This window comes from Lepidochelys olivacea (assembly GCF_965140295.1).
Source record: "Lepidochelys olivacea isolate rLepOli2 genome assembly, chromosome: 4".
In the NCBI taxonomy this organism is placed as follows: Eukaryota; Metazoa; Chordata; order Testudines; family Cheloniidae; genus Lepidochelys; species Lepidochelys olivacea.
This window is the reverse complement of record NC_140414.1, coordinates 122,216,069-122,237,168: the sequence shown is the minus strand read 5'-3', so window position 1 is coordinate 122,237,168 and position 21,100 is coordinate 122,216,069. Positions and strand designations below refer to the sequence as shown.

Here is a 21,100-nt window from a genome sequence, read left to right as displayed (position 1 = left end):
CATTTGACATAATCTCTTGCGAAATAAATGCTAACCCTGCATCTCCATGCCAGGTGCTTCCTCCAACAAATAATGAATCTTCACCTTTTGAGTCCAAATAGCTGAACTGAACTTCAAAGCTACGGTCGCACTGGAATGTTTTCTCCCCCAGGAGCCTTCTGTTTGAATTTAACCTTTTTGCTTTTTCAAAAAAATCACCAGTAAACAGAAGGCACATAGAGAATGCAAGAAATTTCAAGACGATATATACTGTTTTACAGCAAAAGTATGAGGTGTTGAATGCAGCGTTTCTCAACCATGGGCAAAATTATCCTCTCCAATCTGCTTGCATGAAACTCTCACTTGGTAAGAAATGAATGAGACAATCTTTTAGATCACATTATGACTAACAGTCACACTCTGAAATAATTAAGTTTATAATTAAGCAGAAGACAGAACTTTAAATCTCCAATTCAGAATAGGCCATCATTTAAACTTAATCAAAAGTTGGAATGGTCCACAGAAGTAAGCTGAAGCCAAGAAGTACTATATACCGGACATTTAAAATAGAGAAATGAAAGAGAATAGTTACGTAATGAATATACTGTACCTGTAAAGTCAGGGATACTGAAAGTATCGTAAAGGAGATGACCATCAAACCAAAACCTCCGATAAGCAGAGGTCTACGTCCAAGTCGTTCAACAGCTAAACCCTGAATAAGAAGAAATGGTATTTTACTTTCTTGAAGAACCAGTAGAGCTTCGTTAATTAACAAAATTCTTATAGTGAAGTGATAGGTGCTACGTAAAAACCATAGATAGTAACAATTAACTTCATTTTGTTAATTCTCAGCTACAGTGTGTTCATAATTACAGTCAGATTACATCATTTGACGTCTTTTGGAAAACAGGTAATTGTAATATTCGGCATTGCTTATTAAAAATAGAGCAAATAAGTAATATTTGGTTGGGTTAAATTTTTTTCCCCTACAGAACCATAATGGGACTATACATGGAAGAATGTGAAACTTGTAATCGACTGTCTTAAAGTGCAATGGTGAAGGTTCAATTTCCATTAGTGCAGTGGATATCAAATCTCATTCAAACGTGGCATAGATACACAGAAACCTGTGCATTTATGCACCTTTTCATTTATTTATGTTGACTACTTTGCAGACAAAGGAACTTAATTAAAAAAATCACATAAAATCAGAGTATGTCTGCTAAAGAGGAATATAATAAAAAGAGCTCTAAAAAGGGTTAGTATAAAACAATTGATTTTCCTAGATTCATACGTAAATGAGTGAGATACATTTTAGACCAGACACATCAGAACATTCTCTAACATACTATTCCCACCAGTAATTACTAATTAAAATCGCTTTCTTATGAAGAAAGGGTAACATTACTTGAAATCTAAAAGGTATGTGTCAAATAACTGCTTCAGATGATTTTAAAAAGGTAGACACAAATATTTATTTGCCAGGTAAATAGTTACCTTGGACGGAAAGCCTGAGTTCAAGCATCACCCATGCGAAAGGTGAAATGCAGAAATGAAATGAATTCTAAATTACATGGGCCTCCGTGGTGGTTTGCAGCCATGGAATTCCAGGAAAAGTTGTGTTATAGGCAGGCACGTGTCTGTAGATGTGGAGGGGGAGGACAACACTTGTGGAGTGGGTACTCTCTCCACAAATTTCAGCTCTGCTAGTTGTTATGGAAGAGGCATGGGGGTACGCAGCACTAAGTGAACTTAGTGGACCAAAGAAACCAACCCATGTAGATTTTATGGCCAGAAGGGACCACTATAATCACCTAGTCTGACCTCCACAACACAGGCCACAGAACTTCATTAGTAGTGGAGAGAATTATCCTTCCCTACTGCACAAGTAAACACACTCAAGCCCAGTAACTCTGGGTCAAAACAGAGGCACCCCATTGTAGAGGTAGTTGGAAAACTTTAGCCCAAGAGATTTTCCCAATCTCACAAAGAAAGTCCTTGGCAGAGCTTGGAACAGAAGACAGATCTCTGTGCTTCAACTAGTAGACCATGCCCTACGGACTTGATCCTGCAAGGTGCTGAGCATGCTGGCCCTGATCTAGCAAAGCACATGCTTCACAATGGGACTACTCATGTGTTAGAAGTTAAACAGATGTGTAAGTGCTTTGCTGGACCTGTGCCAGAGCACTCAGCTCCTTGCATGATTGAGGTCTAGCTCCCTTATGCAGGGAAGTCCCCATAATACAGTCTGTGGTGACCAAACAGGAGAGAGTAAATTACCTTTATATAATTCTTTTTCCCCTCTGGGTAATTCTGATTGCAATAATCAAGTCATAGAACAAACACCAATGTCTGTAGCTAAACAGAACCTGCCAGAAAATTTCACAGAGGGAGTAAAAGAAATTTAAAAGGTAAAGAAATGTATTTCTTTGCTGAATGTTTCCCACAGAATGATAGGAATATGTTCTGAATGTCCCTGCCTAAGGGTGGCTAGGGGGAAGGTCTACCTTAGAAAGTTTTGCTGTTTTAATGATACAGACAATACCAGCGTACTACTGACAGTATGAAAGTGCTTATACCAGTATAACTTATGCCACTTTGGAAACCAGCAGAAAATATGCTGGTAGAAAGCACAGTTATACCAGCATAACTACCTCTACACTAGGGCTTTCAGCAGCACAGTTATGTTGGCAAAAAAAAAAAATCACACCCCTAACTACACAGCTATACCAGTACAAACTTTTCAGAGTAGACCAGGGCTCAGTTTTCATTTCAGCTTTGCAGTTCATCACAATAAACCTAAATGTAAATCATTATTGCCTTAAAACTAGAACCCAGATGAACTTGTAGGAAGTAAGTCATTAACAGAAATAGAGAGAATGTTATAATTAATTAATTAATTAAGTGGTTTATGGTGCAAGCGAAAAGACGTGTTATTCATTTGTAAGAGTGAGAACAGTGTTATCTTTCAAAACAGAATTCCTGTAGGATTCTTCTGTTAAACTGTCATACAAACCATGCACAGAGTTTGTCCCTCGGCATAAGGTGGTCATCTATATACCACAATGGAAACTGGTGCAAAATAAGACACAAAGACAATTAAAAACTAGCTTCAGATTTTCTATACCTCTTTTTCCTTGAAAGCATTTACAAATACTTCTCCTGCCATATATGTCAATCCTAGAGGTGTATTTTTATTTTCAAGTTAAATAAATGTCATGCTACTGTAGTTTCAGCTGTGGATTGTGCTTGGATATGGTCATGCTTCAGAAGTCATGCCTACAGTGCAAGTTATTTTGGATTGCAGCACTATTTTCATTCATTTTACTTTCACTTTGGATTGTTCTAGTTATTTTAAATAACAAAATGAAGAGGTTTTTATTATTTTAAATAGCAAAAGAAACTGGTTTGGGCATCACCTAAGGATTCAAATTTTATATATATATATATATACACACATACATATACACACACACACATATATATATATAAAAATAGGACTATAATGACATATGAATGACAAGTTACAATTTCATGCTATGTTTTAAACTTTTGTCCCCTTTTGAATCTAATAAGCCACTCTAAATAAAATTTGACCGTTCTAAAAACTTCCGATAGTTTCAGTGGCTGAGACTTGGATATATAAGGTGCTGAACACTTTTGTGAGATGTTGTGAGCCCTCAACTACCAGTAAAGAGCCAGTCTTGAAAACACTTATGCATATGGATAACCTTGTTCTGGTAGGACATTTGTTTATGGTTGTGAGAGATGAGAAACGTTGAATAGAGCTGGATGGAGACTGCGCTTTCTACAAGTTGTTGGTGATTGGATGCTTTGCAATGCATTTGACATAACTGGATTCCTTAATTTTCCATATAGAGTTGGTGGTGGTTGTGAATGGGAAATCTTCTGTGTTACACAACATTGTGTTTTTGTACTGAAGTAGAGAAAGGGTATGAATGTCATTGTGACACAAAGGAAACTAGGGGTATGAGCAAAGATTTCATACAAGGAGCAATCTGAGAAACAGCCAAGATCAGGTTGAAATTTATGGCTGTTACCTTAATAATACAGCAAACCCCAGGAAGGGGGGAAAGTTTAGACCATTTTGTGTATGTGTGTGTGTTTGCACATACCTACAGCACTACAAGCAGATTGGGAGTGCCACCAAAGCCTTACATCTTGTATAAAAGTTTAATATTCTCTTAACTAAGAAATCATTTGACTTTTTCCTACTATTTATTGGTTTTCAGTGGGGGTGGGGCGGGGAACAATGGAAAGGAAGCAAAACACAACTATACCAAAGCATTCTTTTCACAGTCAGGTATATGGTTTACCATGTTTTTTCACATTACATATTTGTTATTATTTCTATTTATAGAATGGTAATACTTCCTGAATTTCCCATTCCCCTTGTCTTATTGATCCCAATGCTCCACTGAAATTAAATAGAAAGCTAAAGAGAAAAGGTCTCAACAAATAAATAAAAAGAAAGTCATATGTTATTGAGCTTGTAATGAGTTATTACATGTTTCATTGGTAAAGAATGCTACAGTTAAGATAACATACAGACTTTGATTATAAGCCCCTCTTTTGACAGATAACTTGCTCAAAAGTTGTTAATTAGCAAAACCCACTTAGATGTTTTTGTTACTCAGTGTGAAAAATGTTTCTATCAGTTTTAAAGCATTTATGGTTCTGCATTCACCATTTAACCGTAATAGGAATATTTCTCAAACCAGTAAAAACTGGTAGAAATCTTTTTGTACCTTAAGCCACTGTATATGGCATAAAAGGAAATACACGTGTTCACCTATGGTTACAGAAAAAGTGCAGCTGCTTTCTATTACTCTGGATTGTGCTACCTGCCAAATAGTACAAAATATAGCACTTCGTTGTGAGATCATGAGCACACACCCGGGAAGGAAGAGTTGTGGTGGTTTCTGTGATTAACATAACTCTGAAGTTCTTGACTTCTGTGCAATTAATAATGCAACCGTAAAATTACACTGATGTAACTTTTCTCAGGTAGCAATACAACTTCATATATCACCAGTCAACAAAGGAACTATGTTCTCTATCAACAGATCACACACAACTACCTTTTGACTGACAACTCCTTTGAATAAATACAGTGTTAAAAAACCAATCGCCAATCGCTTCCACTTGAGTCAACTGCAGAAACTGGTGTTAACATAATGAAATCAGAGCATATTCAAAAATTCTGGGCATGTTTATGTGGTGAAAATGATTATATAAGGAAGTGGAATTGCTAACAGGTCCCAATTCTGTAGTTCTTACGGTAGGTTCCTGAATACTTCATTTCAAATTTTCCCCAACCCTCAAGTTTTGTTAAGAAAAACTCCCAATTTTACTCTCTTAATATCTTAAGACCTGCTATTAAATATGCTCTACTACTTTTCAATATTATAATTATTATTTATATTACTTTTTTCTCCTGACAGGCTTCTGACTGACTCTGTCCTGAATAAAGAAAAGGAGTACTTGTGGCACCTTAGAGACTAACCAATTTATTTGAGCATAAGCTTTCGTGACCTACAGCTCACTTCATCGGATGCGCATCCGATGAAGTGAGCTGTAGCTCACGAAAGCTTATGCTCAAATAAATTGGTTAGTCTCTAAGGTGCCACAAGTACTCCTTTTCTTTTTGCAAATACAGACTAACACGGCTGTTACTCTGAAACCTGTCCTGAATAAGAGCTTCTCTTTAGACTCAGACTCATGTGATTAACGTGACTTGCCACTTCTGTGCTATTTCCATCTTAAGCAGTAGGATTAAGTAGATCATCAAATCTCATGTCTATTCATCATTCAGGGTACAGTCACTTGCATCCAAGAAAAGAGTAATAGACAATCCAGAGAGGTGGATTTATAGTTTTACTTGTAGCCCCTTTATTCACAGCACAGTCATTTCTCCTAGAACATGAACCATGCTGTTGCAAAAAGAAAAAGAATCAGGTACCTAAATATGGATTTAGAAGTTTAGCCTGAGGCACCCAGTTTGGGCACATCACACTTTAATAAATATATGTCCTGCTTGGCTCTTGCATCAACTTGGGTGGGTACCTTCTTATGCCCTCATAGAACAACCTGTTGAGCATTTCCTTCATTCAGGGGACTGTCAGCAACTGATGGCATTGGTCTATAGGTTCAGTCTGATCAGTCAAAAGGCCCTCAGTAAGGGAACACCTCCTGAAGGAGGTCCATTGGATTCCCTTTTTTGGATATCTTTTAGGCATGCTGAAGCCCCCATCTGTTTCAGCTGCTCTATCTTTCAGGTTTTGGGGACCTCTCTCTGACTTTCTGACCCTGAATATAAGAACTATTTCTAATGGTAAATGGAGGATGATTCAAGGAAGACTCTGGAGACCTGAATTCTATTCCTGGCTCTGATACTGACGGACCGTGTGGCCTGGGGGAAGTTGTTTAACCTCTCTTTGTCTCAGTTTCACCATCTGAGAAACTGGGATAATGCTGCTTCTCTCCCGTGAGATCTGCAGATGAAAAACACTGCGTAAGAGCTAAGTATTATTATAGTACCCCCTTCCTCTCATCCCATTAAACTATAGTTTTGGCAAGTGACCCCTTTTGGTGATGAGGTGGCTGGAGGAAATGCTGGGTTTTGCCTTGCACCAGATTACTTTCCTAGGTTCTGTCTACACTGCACACCTTACAACCGTGCGGCTGTGTTGCTGCAGCTGTGCCGTTGTAAGGGGCACTGTGTGGTTGCACTTCAGCGCTGGGAGAGAGCTCTCCCGGCGACAAAATAAAACTACCTCCAGCGAGGAGAAGTAGCTTCATTGGTGGGAGCACACTCCTACCGATGAAGCGCAGTCCACACCAGCGGTTTTTGCTGCTAAAAGTTTTATCCTTCAGGGGGGTGTTTTTTCATACCCCTGAGTGACAAAAGTTTTAGCGACGAAAGTGCCACTCTAGACAGAGCCTTAGTTAAACTAGAACTTGAACTGGTTGGTTCTTTGTGGTAGATTTCAGTGCTTCTCACAGCCCAGACTACCCTCATTCACATTGAGTAGTATCTTAATCCAGAAATAGTCACATTGACCTCAATATACATGTGGATTAAGGTACTACTAAGGGTGAGTTTGGTGATCATAATTTGGCCCTACATTATTGAGTCCAGATTCCCCATGTAGTAGAAGACAACCACTACACACACACATACACATAAAAGAATGTCTAATGCTCTTGAAAATTTTCTGGGACAGTAGCTATTTTCCACTACTATAGCATTACTAGATTTTACATTTGTATGTGGTGTGACACTAGTCTAAGTATCTTTCAGCTCACAAATTTGCTTCATAAGGATCACAGACAGTTGCATTCAAAAACTGCAAAATGAAGATGAGCTCATGAATACAGATTAATTAGTGAATCATTCTTTATGACCAGAAGAATAAAGTGCTTTACACACTGAATAAATCATTGAGTATTCTTTGGCTACCACTTACCACACATATTTGGGAGACCTTTCATAGGTTTAAGTGAAACACATTAAAAATTTAATCATCTAAAAATTCATGCTATTGAAATGTTATGCGGTCTAAACAAATTAGCATGGCAGTCAATTTAGAAAACCAAATGTTTGCTCGCATGGGCAATTATTTATAGCTGGATAAAATGATAGATGATGTTCTGCATAAACATTGCTCTTGGATAAAATTAACAGTTTTTTGTTCCATGGTTAATTTTATTAAGGGGAAAATGCTGTTTTAAAAGGCTGTAAATCTTTTTATAAGCACTCTATGGGGGGAAAAAGGTAATAGAGAATATTTTTAGCGAACTGCTGTAAATTTTTAAAAAAACAGTAATACTGGCAAAGGGTATTTTCTCATTACAGTCTGTATTTACTAGTAAAAAAATAATAATTGTAAAAAAGCTACTTAGATTTCACAGTATCTTTCATTCCAAAGATTTCCAAAGTGCTTCACAAACAAACTGAATTCAGCTGGACCGCTCATGTAAATGAAGTTACTAATGCAAGCATGTATTGCACAACTGGATCTTTGAATTGATAGATAATTAATAGTTCATCAAGTGAAGACTCCCTACCCGACTGAAAATGTAAGGGACATTTAGATAGGGAAAACATGGCAACCAGAGTTTGTATGCGACCAGAAGTCTTGAGTTATCACCCCTATTACTTTATTAAAAATACTATGGGATATTTAATGAGCTCGCATGGCTAAAACCACTGTTTCTCTACATCTCTCAAAAAAAAAAAAGCAGTAACGTCAGCAGCACAGTCCTCCATAAAACCCTGTACTCGGACACTGATTGAGCAATGGCTGAGAAGAAGTGTGTCATCTACTATATTGAATCACTGAGACCACTTCCCGCAGCATTTAAATGTTCCTCTGGTCTTTCATTCAAATACTGATACAGCATGTGCCCACTGAACTAGTGGGATCATAAGTGCTGGAGCACACAATGGTATGATTCATGAAAAAATCTACAGACATTCTAGACAGGAGTTTCAGTCTGGGCATGAGCCTGGGAACAGTGGTATTTGCAACAATATCTGCATTTCAATTTTCAAGTTCTTGTTTGTTTATGTGACCATTGGGATTTCTACTCTACAGAAAGAGTAACAGGGCTATAATTAAAGCTTGCTAATAGCAAGCAAGCAAATATATTAATGTAATGGCTATGTATTAATGAGATAATATTTGAAAATGCTTTGAAGAGACAGTGCTATAAAGGGGCAAATTAATACTATAATTAGAGTTACGATTTTATCCCGGAGATCACGGAGAGTCATGGAATCTGTGACTTACAAAGACCTCCGTGAGTTCAGCCCCGCGGTTGGGAGCTGCAGGATCCTGCCGCCTCCCACAGCGGCAGGGAGCTGCAAGATACCCCTGCCACCTTAGGCAGTGGGCCCGCAAGCTGCCAGCAGCCAGGGGCAGTGGGGGTACCCCGCAGGTCCCCGCCACTACTGGCAGGGCGGGTACCCTACAGCTCCCCACTGTGGCAGCAGGGCAGAGGGACCCCTGCAGCTCCCTGGCCACTGCAGCAGGGCAGGGGGACCCCGCAGCTCCCCACTGCGGTGGTGGCGGCAGACTATGGGGAGGGGGACCCTGCAGCTCCCCTCTGCCACGGGGGGGAGGGGAAGGAGCAGAGGGACCCTGGATCTCTGAGCCCCCATGGGTGGTGAGGGCCTCAGAGCTCCCAGTCCCTTCCAATTTTATCATGGATATTTTTTAGCAAAAGTCAGGAACAGGTCATGGGCTCCAGTGAAGTTTTCTTTATTGCCCATGACCATGCTCACAAACCGGGTAGAATTAGTGGGGGAAGCAAAAGTGGATGGGAATCTGGGAGGCAGTGACCATGAGTTGGTTGAATTCAGGATCCTGACGCAGGGAAGAAAGGTAAGCAGCAGGATACGGACCCTGGACTTCAGGAAAGCAGACTTCGACTCCCTCAGGGAACGGATGGCCAGGATCCCCTAGGGGACTAACATGAAGGGGAAAGGAGTCCAGGAGAGCTGGCTGTATTTCAAGGAATCCCTGTTGAGGTTACAGGGACAAACCATCCCGATGAGTCGAAAGAATAGTAAATATGGCAGGCGACCAGCTTGGCTTAATGGTGAAATCCTAGCGGATCTTAAACATAAAAAAGAAGCTTACAAGAAGTGGAAGGTTGGACATATGACCAGGGAAGAGTATAAAAATATTGCTCGGGCATGTAGGAATGATATCAGGAGGGCCAAATCGCACCTGGAGCTGCAGCTAGCAAGAGATGTCAAGAGTAACAAGAAGGGTTTCTTCAGGTATGTTGGCAACAAGAAGAAAGCCAAGGAAAGTGTGGGCCCCTTACAGAATGAAGAAGGCAACCTCGTGACAAAGGATGTGGAAAAAGCTAATGTACTCAATTCTTTTTTTGCCTCTGTCTTCACTAACAAGGTCAGCTCCCAGACTGCTGCGCTGGGCATCACAAAATGGGGAAGAGATGGCCAGCCCTCTGTGGAGATAGAGGTGGTTAGGGACTATTTAGAAAAGCTGGACGTGCACAAGTCCATGGGGCCGGACGAGTTGCATCCGAGAGTGCTGAAGGAATTGGCGGCTGTGATTGCAGAGCCATTGGCCATTATCTTTGAAAACTCGTGGCGAACGGGGAAAGTCCCGGATGACTGGAAAAAGGCTAATGTAGTGCCAATCTTTAAAAAAGGGAAGAAGGAGGATCCTGGGAACTACAGGCCAGTCAGCCTCACCTCAGTCCCTGGAAAAATCATGGAGCAGGTCCTCAAAGAATCAATCCTGAAGCACTTACATGAGAGGAAAGTGATCAGGAAAAGCCAGCATGGATTCACCAAGGGAAGGTCATGCCTGACTAATCTAATCGCCTTCTATGATGAGATTACTGGTTCTGTGGATGAAGGGAAAGCAGTGGATGTATTGTTTCTTGACTTTAGCAAAGCTTTTGACACGGTCTTGTATTCTTGTCAGCAAGTTAAGGAAGTATGGGCTGGATGAATGCACTATAAGGTGGGTAGAAAGCTGGCTAGATTGTCGGGCTCAACGGGTAGTGATCAATGGCTCCATGTCTAGTTGGCAGCTGGTGTCAAGTGGAGTGCCCCAAGGGTCGGTCCTGGGGCCGGTTTTGTTCAATATCTTCATAAATGATCTGGAGGATGGTATAGATTGCACTCTCAGCAAATTTGCGGATGATACTAAATTGGGAGGAGTGGTAGATACGCTGGAGGGGAGGGATAGGATACAGAAGGACCTAGACAAATTGGAGGATTGGGCCAAAAGAAATCTGATGAGGTTCAATAAGGATAAGTGCAGGGTCCTGCACTTAGGACGGAAGAACCCAATGCACTGCTACAGACTAGGGGCCGAATGGCTAGGCAGCAGTTCTGCGGAAAAGGACCTAGGGGTGACAGTGGATGACAAGCTGGATATGAGTCAGCAGTGTGCCCTTGTTGCCAAGAAGGCCAATGGCATTTTGGGATGTATAAGTAGGGGCATAGCGAGCAGATCGAGGGACGTGATCGTTCCCCTCTATTCGACATTGGTGAGGCCTCATCTGGAGTACTGTGTCCAGTTTTGGGCCTCACACTACAAGAAGGATGTGGATAAATTGGAGAGAGTCCAGCGAAGGGCAACAAAAATGATTAGGGGTCTAGAACACATGACTTATGAGGAGAGGCTGAGAGAGCTGGGATTGTTTAGCCTGCAGAAGAGAAGAATGAGGGGGGATTTGATAGCTGCTTTCAACTACCTGAAAGGGGGTTCCAAAGAGGATGACTCTAGACTGTTCTCAATGGTAGCAGATGACAGAACAAGGAGTAATGGTCTCAAGTTGCAGGGGGGGGAGGTTTAGATTGGATATTAGGAAAAACTTTTTCACTATGAGGGTGGTGAAACACTGGAATGCGTTACCTAGGGAGGTGGTAGAATCTCCTTCCTTAGAGGTTTTTAAGGTCAGGCTTGACAAAGCCCTGGCTGGGATGATTTAACTGGGAATTGGTCCTGCTTCGAGCAGGGGGTTGGACTAGATGACCTTCTGGGGTCCCTTCCAACCCTGATATTCTATGATTCTATGTCCGTAACTTTTACTAAAAATATCCATGACAAAATCTTAGCCTTAATTATAATCATTGTATGTTTGTTTTTCCTCAAGGATCACACCAACCTATTATTACTGGGCTATTATTCCCAGAAGGTAACTTAAAGGGACACTTTCTATTTGAATTTTATGTTCCTGTATTAAGGATATACTGTGAATTGAATGTTTTTTAGATTCTTTATCAAAAAATATATATTATGGTTTTTCTTCTCTCCCGTCTGTTGGGTAGACCCAAAGCACTACTACCAAATGCTCTGCTGTCTTTTTATACAACAGCGTGCTGCCTGTATAACCTACTGTCTAATTGCATCATGGATCTTTTAATGACTAGTCCACAAAGAGGATAAAAGTCTACTGTTGCTATCTGACAATGGAGGTACTGTAATTCATTAACTCACTTGGTAGGGACCTGTGCGGTGGGTTCTATTCCTGATGGTGACCTGGTTTCAGTTTCATTTTGTTGCTATTTGTAAACACCTAATTGCAGATTCCTGTGAAAGAGTGTGCTTATGAACTCCCACCCAGAGCAGTGCAGGAGAGTGGTGCAGTTTGCCATCAACAAAACAGTGAAACTGACCATACATAAAATGCTGGCAAATGCATAAAAGAAACAAACTTGGGGAAAAAGAAAAGAAAAGAAAAACATACCCCCTTCAATCTCTTCCAACTATAATAGGCTTAGGAGTTACTTGGAACAAGAGAAGGTATAATAACATTTTCAAATGGCAATGTAAAATTCAAGTTGGTGTCCCTTGGAACAGGAACAATAAAATGTGCCAGAGGATTCTTGAAATAAAACTAAGTCTATAAAGCAATGTTTCAGTGTATCTCATAAGAGCATGTTTGAAAAGTTAGAGATTTCCATACATCAGTATTTCCAGAGGCACAGCAAGCAGACTGCATATAAAAGAAGGGAATTAAAAATAACCTTGTGGGCATGAGAAACTTACTGAAGAAATCACAGATACCGGGAACTAACTTAGACATTTCTTGTTAGATATAAGAATGTATTCTGAACATGCCCTAAAAATTGACTGTATGGAACCCACTGAAAAGACAACAGACCCTCTTTATAGAATGGCTTTTATATCATCAAACCTTCTCCGTGTAATTTTCAGTGCCAGAAAACAAAAGGTCAGCATCCTCCCCATATAAAAATATCTGCCAAATCATTTTTTGTGTTTATCTTAAACAAAGAAATATTAAAATAATGTCCCATTTATTTAAAAGTGTGGCTATGTATCTAAACTGAGATCATCACAAATCTAAATATAGATGTGTGGAAAGGTACAAAGATCAGGAGAAGGCCTTTGTGACATTTAAGATCTCCTTATGTCCCGTACAATATGGAAATAATGTTGATAGCTTGATTTTAGTATAACATTTAAGGGGCCACAAAACACTTGTTATCCTACTAGGATGGTTTTTTTGCCAAGATTGTTTCTCTGACATTTAAAAATGCTTTAAATCCCAACATGATTATGTAATATTGTTTTAATAGTATTAGAATATATGCAGATAAAGCTTTAATTAAAAAGTATGAAATTTACCTTTGCAGTTAATCTGTTGATTTGCAATGTCACATTCCAAAAACATTTAAATGTTTTAATTATAACAGTGCAAACAAAAATAAGCTTACACTAACAGTGAGCAATTTATTCAACTACTGAAAGTTCCTTCGGTTTTATTTTGTCACAATAGCGTATCATGTTGTCTAATCAAGTTTGCTGGTGAGGGTGGGGAGTAATGAAAATGTATGTGGCTACTACTTCTCCATCAAAAGTTTATGGGGATTTTTAGCATTTGAATTCAGTATACATTCACAGCATATTATAGATTCTGGTGCTAAAGAGCTTTGTATTCGCTACCACTGAAGGGGCCAGAAGTGAAAACATGGAACTTTGGATCCTCCACATGATTGTGGTTGTTTTGCTTATCTTCCCATCACTGTGTAAAATGAACGGCTGGTGTATAAACAAACATTTACACGTACGCCATGCAAGGTGAAAAATTTTGCTTGATACTCATTAATCACTATGGAATAATTGTCACATCACCACTTTTTGACGGCTTTCTGAAGTCCAAAATGACTTACCTTTTTTACCTAGCCCAACCCTGAATTGGGATCTTGAAGATAAACTTCTCCATGCTCTTCTTTCTGTTCATTTACATGGAGCAGTTTCACAACTCACTATCTGGATAAATTTGATACTAAAGCTGTTGCTATATAGTTTAAATGTAATTCTGGGGTATATACACCCTACAGAGTCATGGAAAGTAGGTCTAGAATTGGACTCAACAAATGGTATTTTCAAGCTGTTGAACTTAATCATCAATATATGACTGCTGATAAAGTTTTTAAACATGAATAAAAAAATAATACATCAGTAACATAATATTAAATAAGTAATTTTAAGGGGGTTATTTATCATCAAATGTACACATATCCAATTTATCACTCAACTTACGGAAGAAACAGCAGACAAAATCTCAACAGTGCTGGTGCTCAAGGTAACATAAGGGATCAGTTTAGGACTTATCCCAGCTTCCCTGAAGATGCTGTTTGTGTAGTACCAGATCTATATTAAAATACAAAATAAATGCTTCATTAGCTGTCATAGTTTGAAAAAGAGGACTTGAACATTTAATTTGAATATATAAATAGAAGATTTAAAAAAAACCCAAATAATATTGCACGACGAGCTGCCTGAAAGTGTTGAAGTGACTATAAATCTTAAATTGGGGCACATGATCGATGTATAATTTTTTGTTTCTTCACTCACAAATCAAGAACTTTGAGCAAAAAATGGATAAAACCTAAAAGGCAAATTATAAAAGCTGAAATACAATATTGGGTCTAATTCTGTACTGCCTTACGCCTTGTGAGGTGACCTGTAATATTTACACCTGTGCATAATAGACTGAAAAGGGGGAGTAAAACACAACCAAGTCACTAAACTAGTATCTTACACCCACTCTGCACAAGTGCAAATGGCTACACAAGATGCACGGCAGTACAGAATATCTAGGGCCCAACCCAGCAAGGTACTGATGTGATGGCTGACATCTTGGCCAACACTTTGCACACTGAACTGGAGGACCCCCAGAACTACAAGCCTGAGCTACTACAACTTGGCCTCTCTAGTTCGGGGCTGTATCAACTCATCTCCCCTATGGACTGGCACAGAGTGGGACTTTAACACACATTCACCAGTGGGTTACACTGAGTGCCCGCAAGTGGCCCACAAGTCAATCAAAGGCATTCAGTATCTTGATGAATATGGCCCTTGGCAAGTAAATGACAGCACAGAAACATGGCACATTCTAAAACCTCTACAGGCCAATAGATTTTTGGGAAGGGCTGGATGAAGCTGATTTGTATTTTCTACAGTTAATAAGGACTGCTTTCTACCTAGACGGTCGTACACCATGTAATGTGCTTGTGCTTTAAAATAATGTGTCTGGGCAATACCAAAGCATCAGCTACTGTTCAGAGAAGTGAAAACTGTAAACATTTATTTGAAATCTGAGATTCTTGGACAGAAGGAAATGAGACAAAGAAAATCAGATGCCAAAACATGCAATGTGATTAGCGGTTCTACCGTAAAGCAGAAACATCTGGCGGACAGAGAGAAGGGATGTCTTTGATTACCAGAGAAAGAGAAAAATAACGGATTGCTAGAAGGATGTGAAGTCTCTAAAATAAAGCCCGTCACCTGCCATATTGAAAATGAAAGCCATAAACAACATCTTGGCATGTTGAGTGAATGGGCTTGGGAGAGATTGACAATCCTCCCACTCCAAACAAGATGCCAGCAGACGACCAAAGCCTCTTCAAAGGGAAGCTAAGTTTAATAAGCCCAGTGGGGCATATGAACCTCACTGAGGGGAAGTCAAGCCTGAGAAGTCCACCAAAGCACCTGGGTCTTAAGGGATCCTAGTGAGGGTGTCTGAACTCAAGCAGCCCAGAGAGTATGTGACACCACATTCTGACTTGGTGCCTTGTGTGGGTGGAGCTTAGAAGAGTATTACCATCTTGTTCACCCAATTCTGACCCGTGGACAATATGATTCTATTAAAAAATGGTTCAGCTCAACTAGACATGGCAGAAACAAAGAGCAAAGGGAGCATTCATGTCCCTGTGCAATTCACATGCCAAGGAATAACTGTTTGAGAGAAGAATAACCAGTGCCAATGATTTATTTTAGTAATCTGGATAAAATATTTCAGCATCTTTGCCCTTAAACATAATTTACAAAATAAAGTTAATCTTTGTTGATTGTCTATCAGAAACTTTTTATCCCTCAAAATTTTATCTTAAAGTTGCACATGGTGTATGTTAAGCAGTTTTAAATTAATTATATTAAATATGAAGCAGGAGAGAAAAGGAACAGATCAAATTCACCAGTGATGAGAAATTATATTCACTTCATTTAGTTTTATGTGTACTTTAGGGCTGAGATACTTTATTATTAATTTATATTTTGAAGTTAATTCCTTGTCCATGGTATATAGATTTATCATATACAACTTTTTATTAACCAGTAGAACTAATACAGCTTTCTTTTGAATACTGTGATTGATTGTTTAATGATTCACCATAATTACATCTAGTAGTATGATCATCAATGTCTTCATTATAGTTTCTGGTGCATCTAGAAAATAATGTACTTGGTGGAATTAAATGGTGAGATTTTTTATTACAAGATAAAGCCTTAGAAGGAAATAATTGCTAGATATACTCCTCAAGATACCAGCTGGACAATTACAGAAGGCAGCCACTTGGTAATCTCCCGTGGGAATGATCTGAAGCTCTTGGATAAATGTGGAAGGATCAGTCCAATCTTTTTTCTGACACACCCATCTGGGCAAGACATATGGCAAGCCCTGCCTGGCTAGTAGGCCACCACAGGCCAGCTGGATCTTAGAGTTTAATATTATGAAGGATTTTCACATTGTAAAGAACTCCCAGTTGAAATCAGAGAAAAATGTTAATCCACTTAAAATACTGTGTCTGTGTGAGAATGGATTTATTGAGTGCTTGCGACTGAGTAGGCAAAATACTTGCTCATGGGCCAAATCCTGATTGCCACATAGTCCCACTGGTTTCAGTGGGATTCCTATGGAAGTTATGTCAAGTCTGTAAGAATAATGGTTGCATGGTTGAGAAACAAAAGGCTATACTTATTTTTTAATTCTCTCTCAAAATTAAAACAACGTTATCTCAAGAAACCTCCACCAGGAGAGGGTGGGTGCCTGCAAGCGCACAATCTTATTTTCCTGCCCAAAGGACAGTAGCATCTTTCTCTCTCAGTCCCACTGTCCCAACTGGGGGCCTAATCCAAAATCCACTGAAATCAACTGGAGTTATTTGCACTGGCTTCGGTGGGGTTTGGATCAGGCCCAATCTGAGAAAACAGTATACACCATGCAAGACATCATATACTTGCACTGTTCTACTTTTAGATCCTATAGGGAAGAAAGAACCTGCTTGTTCTTTGTGCCCTCCTATATGATGAATAATCTGTAGATTCCAATAGACATTAAAATGGCAATTTCCACGAGATAACGGGATTCCAACATATGCCTAGGTGTGAGGACACTTTCTGTGTACCAAGAGATTTTTTCAGAAATGCTTAGCATTCCTCAAACTAAGTCTCTGATTACGTTTTCAAGATTACAGTGGATGTTTATACTGGTGAAGAATTCAAAGCTCAGGTATGCACATGTACAGAAGCACGGTCCTGATTTAGCAAAGTATTTAACCATATTCCTAACTTTAAGTAATCGATGGAAGTATGCATCCACTTAAATTTAGGACTGTGCTTAAATACCTTCCTGAATTTAGTCTTAAATAAGGAATTCAAGGAGACATATTTCCCAAGTGAGAAATGAACATACTGGATAAGTTACTGTGAAATATGATTGATGCAAATAGTGTAATTAAGTTAAAAAAAACAGCTGGGGCAACACTGTCATTGAACATGTGCATGATTTCCATTTACCTCAATGGGAGCCCAGTAAATATATCAAAGAGCTGAATTTGGCTATGATTTGATTTTGCAGGAAAAGAGTAGAGAGGGCTATAAAATTGACATCAACCAAAGAAAAGCAGCAGTAGGTATGTCCAGGTACCTTACCCTCTTCTTAGAATGTCTTAAGTTCTTAGTGGCATAACAAAGAAAAGTGAAACAGTGATTCAGTATGTACTTTAGCCAATTTCTATTACACAGCACCTTTCTTGCAGGCATCTCAGAAGGTTTTACAATAATAATAATTTAACTAGAAAATCAGTTTCAAATCTTAATTCAAAACTCAACTTGTGTAACAAATTTTACATAATTGGCAGAATTATATGGAAAAAGAAACAAAAGAAAAAATGAGATAAAAATACCTAATTCCTACAATTACAGGGCACTGTCAATTGATATTTCTATATGGAGCTTGATTTCAAAATGTGCCTACCTAAAATAAATGCTGCATTAGTTTTGGAATATGTACAATAGTTTTAAAAAAATTATACCCCACCAGGAAAGATATGGTATTTTGCTCTTAAAGCAGGTCATATTTCATTGGAGCTGGTCAATTTTGGTCTTTCAAATATGCCAAAAGTCACACATTTCTCCTTATATCCCTGAAAATATATCTATGGGATTTTTTAAACAATGCAAGCACATAACTTTATTAGTCTGTGTTACTTACTGTAGGTGTCATTTATTTCATTTATAAATTGAGTTGATAAACTGTAACAAAGAATGCGTGACAAGATAATTCCATTTCATTTCATCTCAAAATATCCACAACAAGGAACAAAAAACCCTGTCATCAGCACTGAAATCTTGCAGTTAGAAGAAAACAATATCTACTGTGCTAGGTTTTTTCTAGTGTATCCTAAAAATTGAAGAAAATCTTTTAGACTTCTTTCTCGTATGTGTTGAAAAGTTTTTCTGTTACCTGGGTTACATTTCCAATTCATTATTCTGCAGTACGATCTTAGACAAATCACTTTAGGTAACATTTTCAAAAGTGCCTACATGACTTTTAAGGTATGTCCACACTGCAGCTAGGAGTGAGCCTCCCAGTCTGGGTAGACAGACTTGCACTACCGTGCTAAATACAGCAACGTTGACGTTGCAGCACTAAGGGAGGCTTGGACAAGGCATTTGTGCACATGCCCATCCTGCCCCTTGAATCCTAGCTCAGGTGGCTATCCTGAGCCTATGCCAGGGCTGCAAGAGCCAAACCACTATTTTTTGCACTCTAGCATGAGTCCTGCTAATATGAGTCTATCTATCTGGGCAGGTGCCTTGCTCCCAGCTGTAGTGTAGATAGACCCTTAAAGGCTCACTTTTGCAAACTGGGACTTATGCTCCTAAGAGCATGAGTCTTACTGAAAATCAAAGGGACTTAGGCCTCTAAATGCCTAAGTCACTTGTGAAAATGTTACCCCCAGGAGACCCCAATTAGAGTTGGGCAAATAACTGATTTTTCAGTTCACTGGCAGTTAAAAAAAATTGGGTCGGGTTGAACCAAACCCAAAAATTGTGAATGTGAATGACTGTGAATTGCCACTATGAATGAGGGGGGAGAAGGGGGAAGGAGTGGGGAAAGTGTGTGAGAGAGAGAGAACAATGCATACACAATGTCAGGTGTGCCAGAGGGAATGAACAGAACAGGTAATCTTCAAGTGATCCACCCCTGTCATCCATTTCCAGCTTCTGGCAAACAGAGGTTAGGGACACCATCACGAGGAATAGCAGAGAAATGATAAATTATGAAAATAGTCAAGTATGAGAACATATAAATACTGATTAACAAAAGATGTGACCCATTAGCAGGCTGGATACTGAAAAGGAATACTTACAGCATTTAGCCCACAGAGCTGGTAGCAGGCCATGGTGATGATCACAGTAATGATCTGCCAGTGTACAGAGCGGTTTCTCAGAAGTTGAAGGACAGACTCTAATTTAACATTTCTCTGTGCTTCACTCTCTTCTAATTCATGAGACACATCATCTTTCCCAAGGAAGGTCTGGAATGCTGCAAATGGACAATCGGATACCTTAGTAAGAAACCTAATATGCTTTATTTTAAAAAACAGGTGAGTTTCGCAAAAGTTGAATACATTTAAAAACACACAATGTTTTTCACCTCTTTAGTGTAGCTATTTTGCTCCCTTTTTATTGAGCGTGGCCTAGCTTACCACCATCACTACAATGGAATGCAATTTTGGGGCCCAGTCCTGCAAGCTGCTGAGCTTGCTCGACTCCAGCCAAAGGCAATGGCCGTCGAGGCCATTCAGCATCTTGCAAGATCAGTCACTTTCTTTTATTTTGCGTCTTTCATACAAATTCTATCTCCAAAATACTTTACCAAGTCAAAACAATACAAAAGACAATGGAGGATGTAAACTGAAGGAAATTTTAACCAGGATTTCACAAGTGGTGCTGAACACCTCATTTGGTCCTGACTACCCATGTAGCCAACCAGTTGAGCACCTGTTGACACTCATCATCAGAATGGCAATTTTTGGTAGCATAGGCAAGGTTTTAGTCGGAAGACCAAAAGCAGAGGGGAAAACTACATTACAATGCATAGGAAAGGGAGAAGTGGGACATTTAAAGATGTGATTTAAAAAGAAACAGTTGTGGAGGCAAAGATATATAGGAAGGGAGAATTAATTTCACCTACAGCTACAAAGACTTACATGGAGCTTGACTGATAAATAAGATGACAGGGTCCTTGCCTCAAGAAGGTAACCTTTTAAGAGACTCATCTCGCTCCCATCGAGTCCCAAATGATTTGGAACTTTAGTGACCTGAAAATCCCACCTCTCCAGCTCTGTGATAGCGCAGCAATTTTGATCAGTGGAGGCACTAGAGGCAATTGCCCCCTGATTTCACAGGAAAGAGCCTTAATGTCTGAATTAAATGAACATTTATTTAAATTAAAATAAATAAGAGGTCATTTTATGTACAGCATATAAACGCTTTTAGTTACATAGCATCTGTATTTGTGTGCCAATACATTCTCCCTCCTCCCCTTCTCTCTGTTTATGTTACAATACAATACAGATTCTTTACATTAAAGAAGAGAAAAAACTTAGGAGGAAGTCTGGAATTCACACAGAACTATTTAACATTGATTGTAACAGATCTATGCATCCAATATACCTATGGTATCTCTCTAGCACCTATCACCACAATATCCAGAAGAAAGGAGGGATTTTCCAAAGCACTAGCCTAACTCAGTTCCATAAAGGTTAATGGGAGTTTTACCATGGACTTTAAAAAGAGCGGTGTTAGACCAAGCAAATGGGTGAAAATCCCACCTAACAAATGCAAGTAGCAATGAGATCAAGAGACTTTGTTTCTGAAGATGAAACAGACTGAAAAGTAATGAGAAAAAGCAGAAAGATGCAATTATTATAAGCCAAGAAAGAACATACATTTGGGGCTGAAAGATTTTACCCTTCCTAAAACAATAAACAACTTCTTTATGTAGACAG

The 21,100-nt window shown here is 39.2% G+C and overlaps 1 protein-coding gene across 2 annotated transcripts in view; it reads right to left on the bottom strand.

Annotated features, from left to right (window-relative positions):
* The window catches only part of SLC2A9 (solute carrier family 2 member 9), a 180,167-nt gene that overhangs the window by 76,559 nt on the left and 82,508 nt on the right, over window positions 1-21,100 (bottom strand). For both annotated transcript variants that reach the window (XM_084625976.1, XM_084625977.1), the window contains exons 7-9: window positions 19,457-19,632; window positions 14,061-14,171; window positions 590-691 (exon numbers count right to left, since the gene is read on the bottom strand). In XM_084625976.1, the coding sequence (XP_084482102.1) occupies window positions 590-691; window positions 14,061-14,171; window positions 19,457-19,632 (389 nt within the window). The remainder of the gene's footprint in view (window positions 1-589; window positions 692-14,060; window positions 14,172-19,456; window positions 19,633-21,100) is intronic.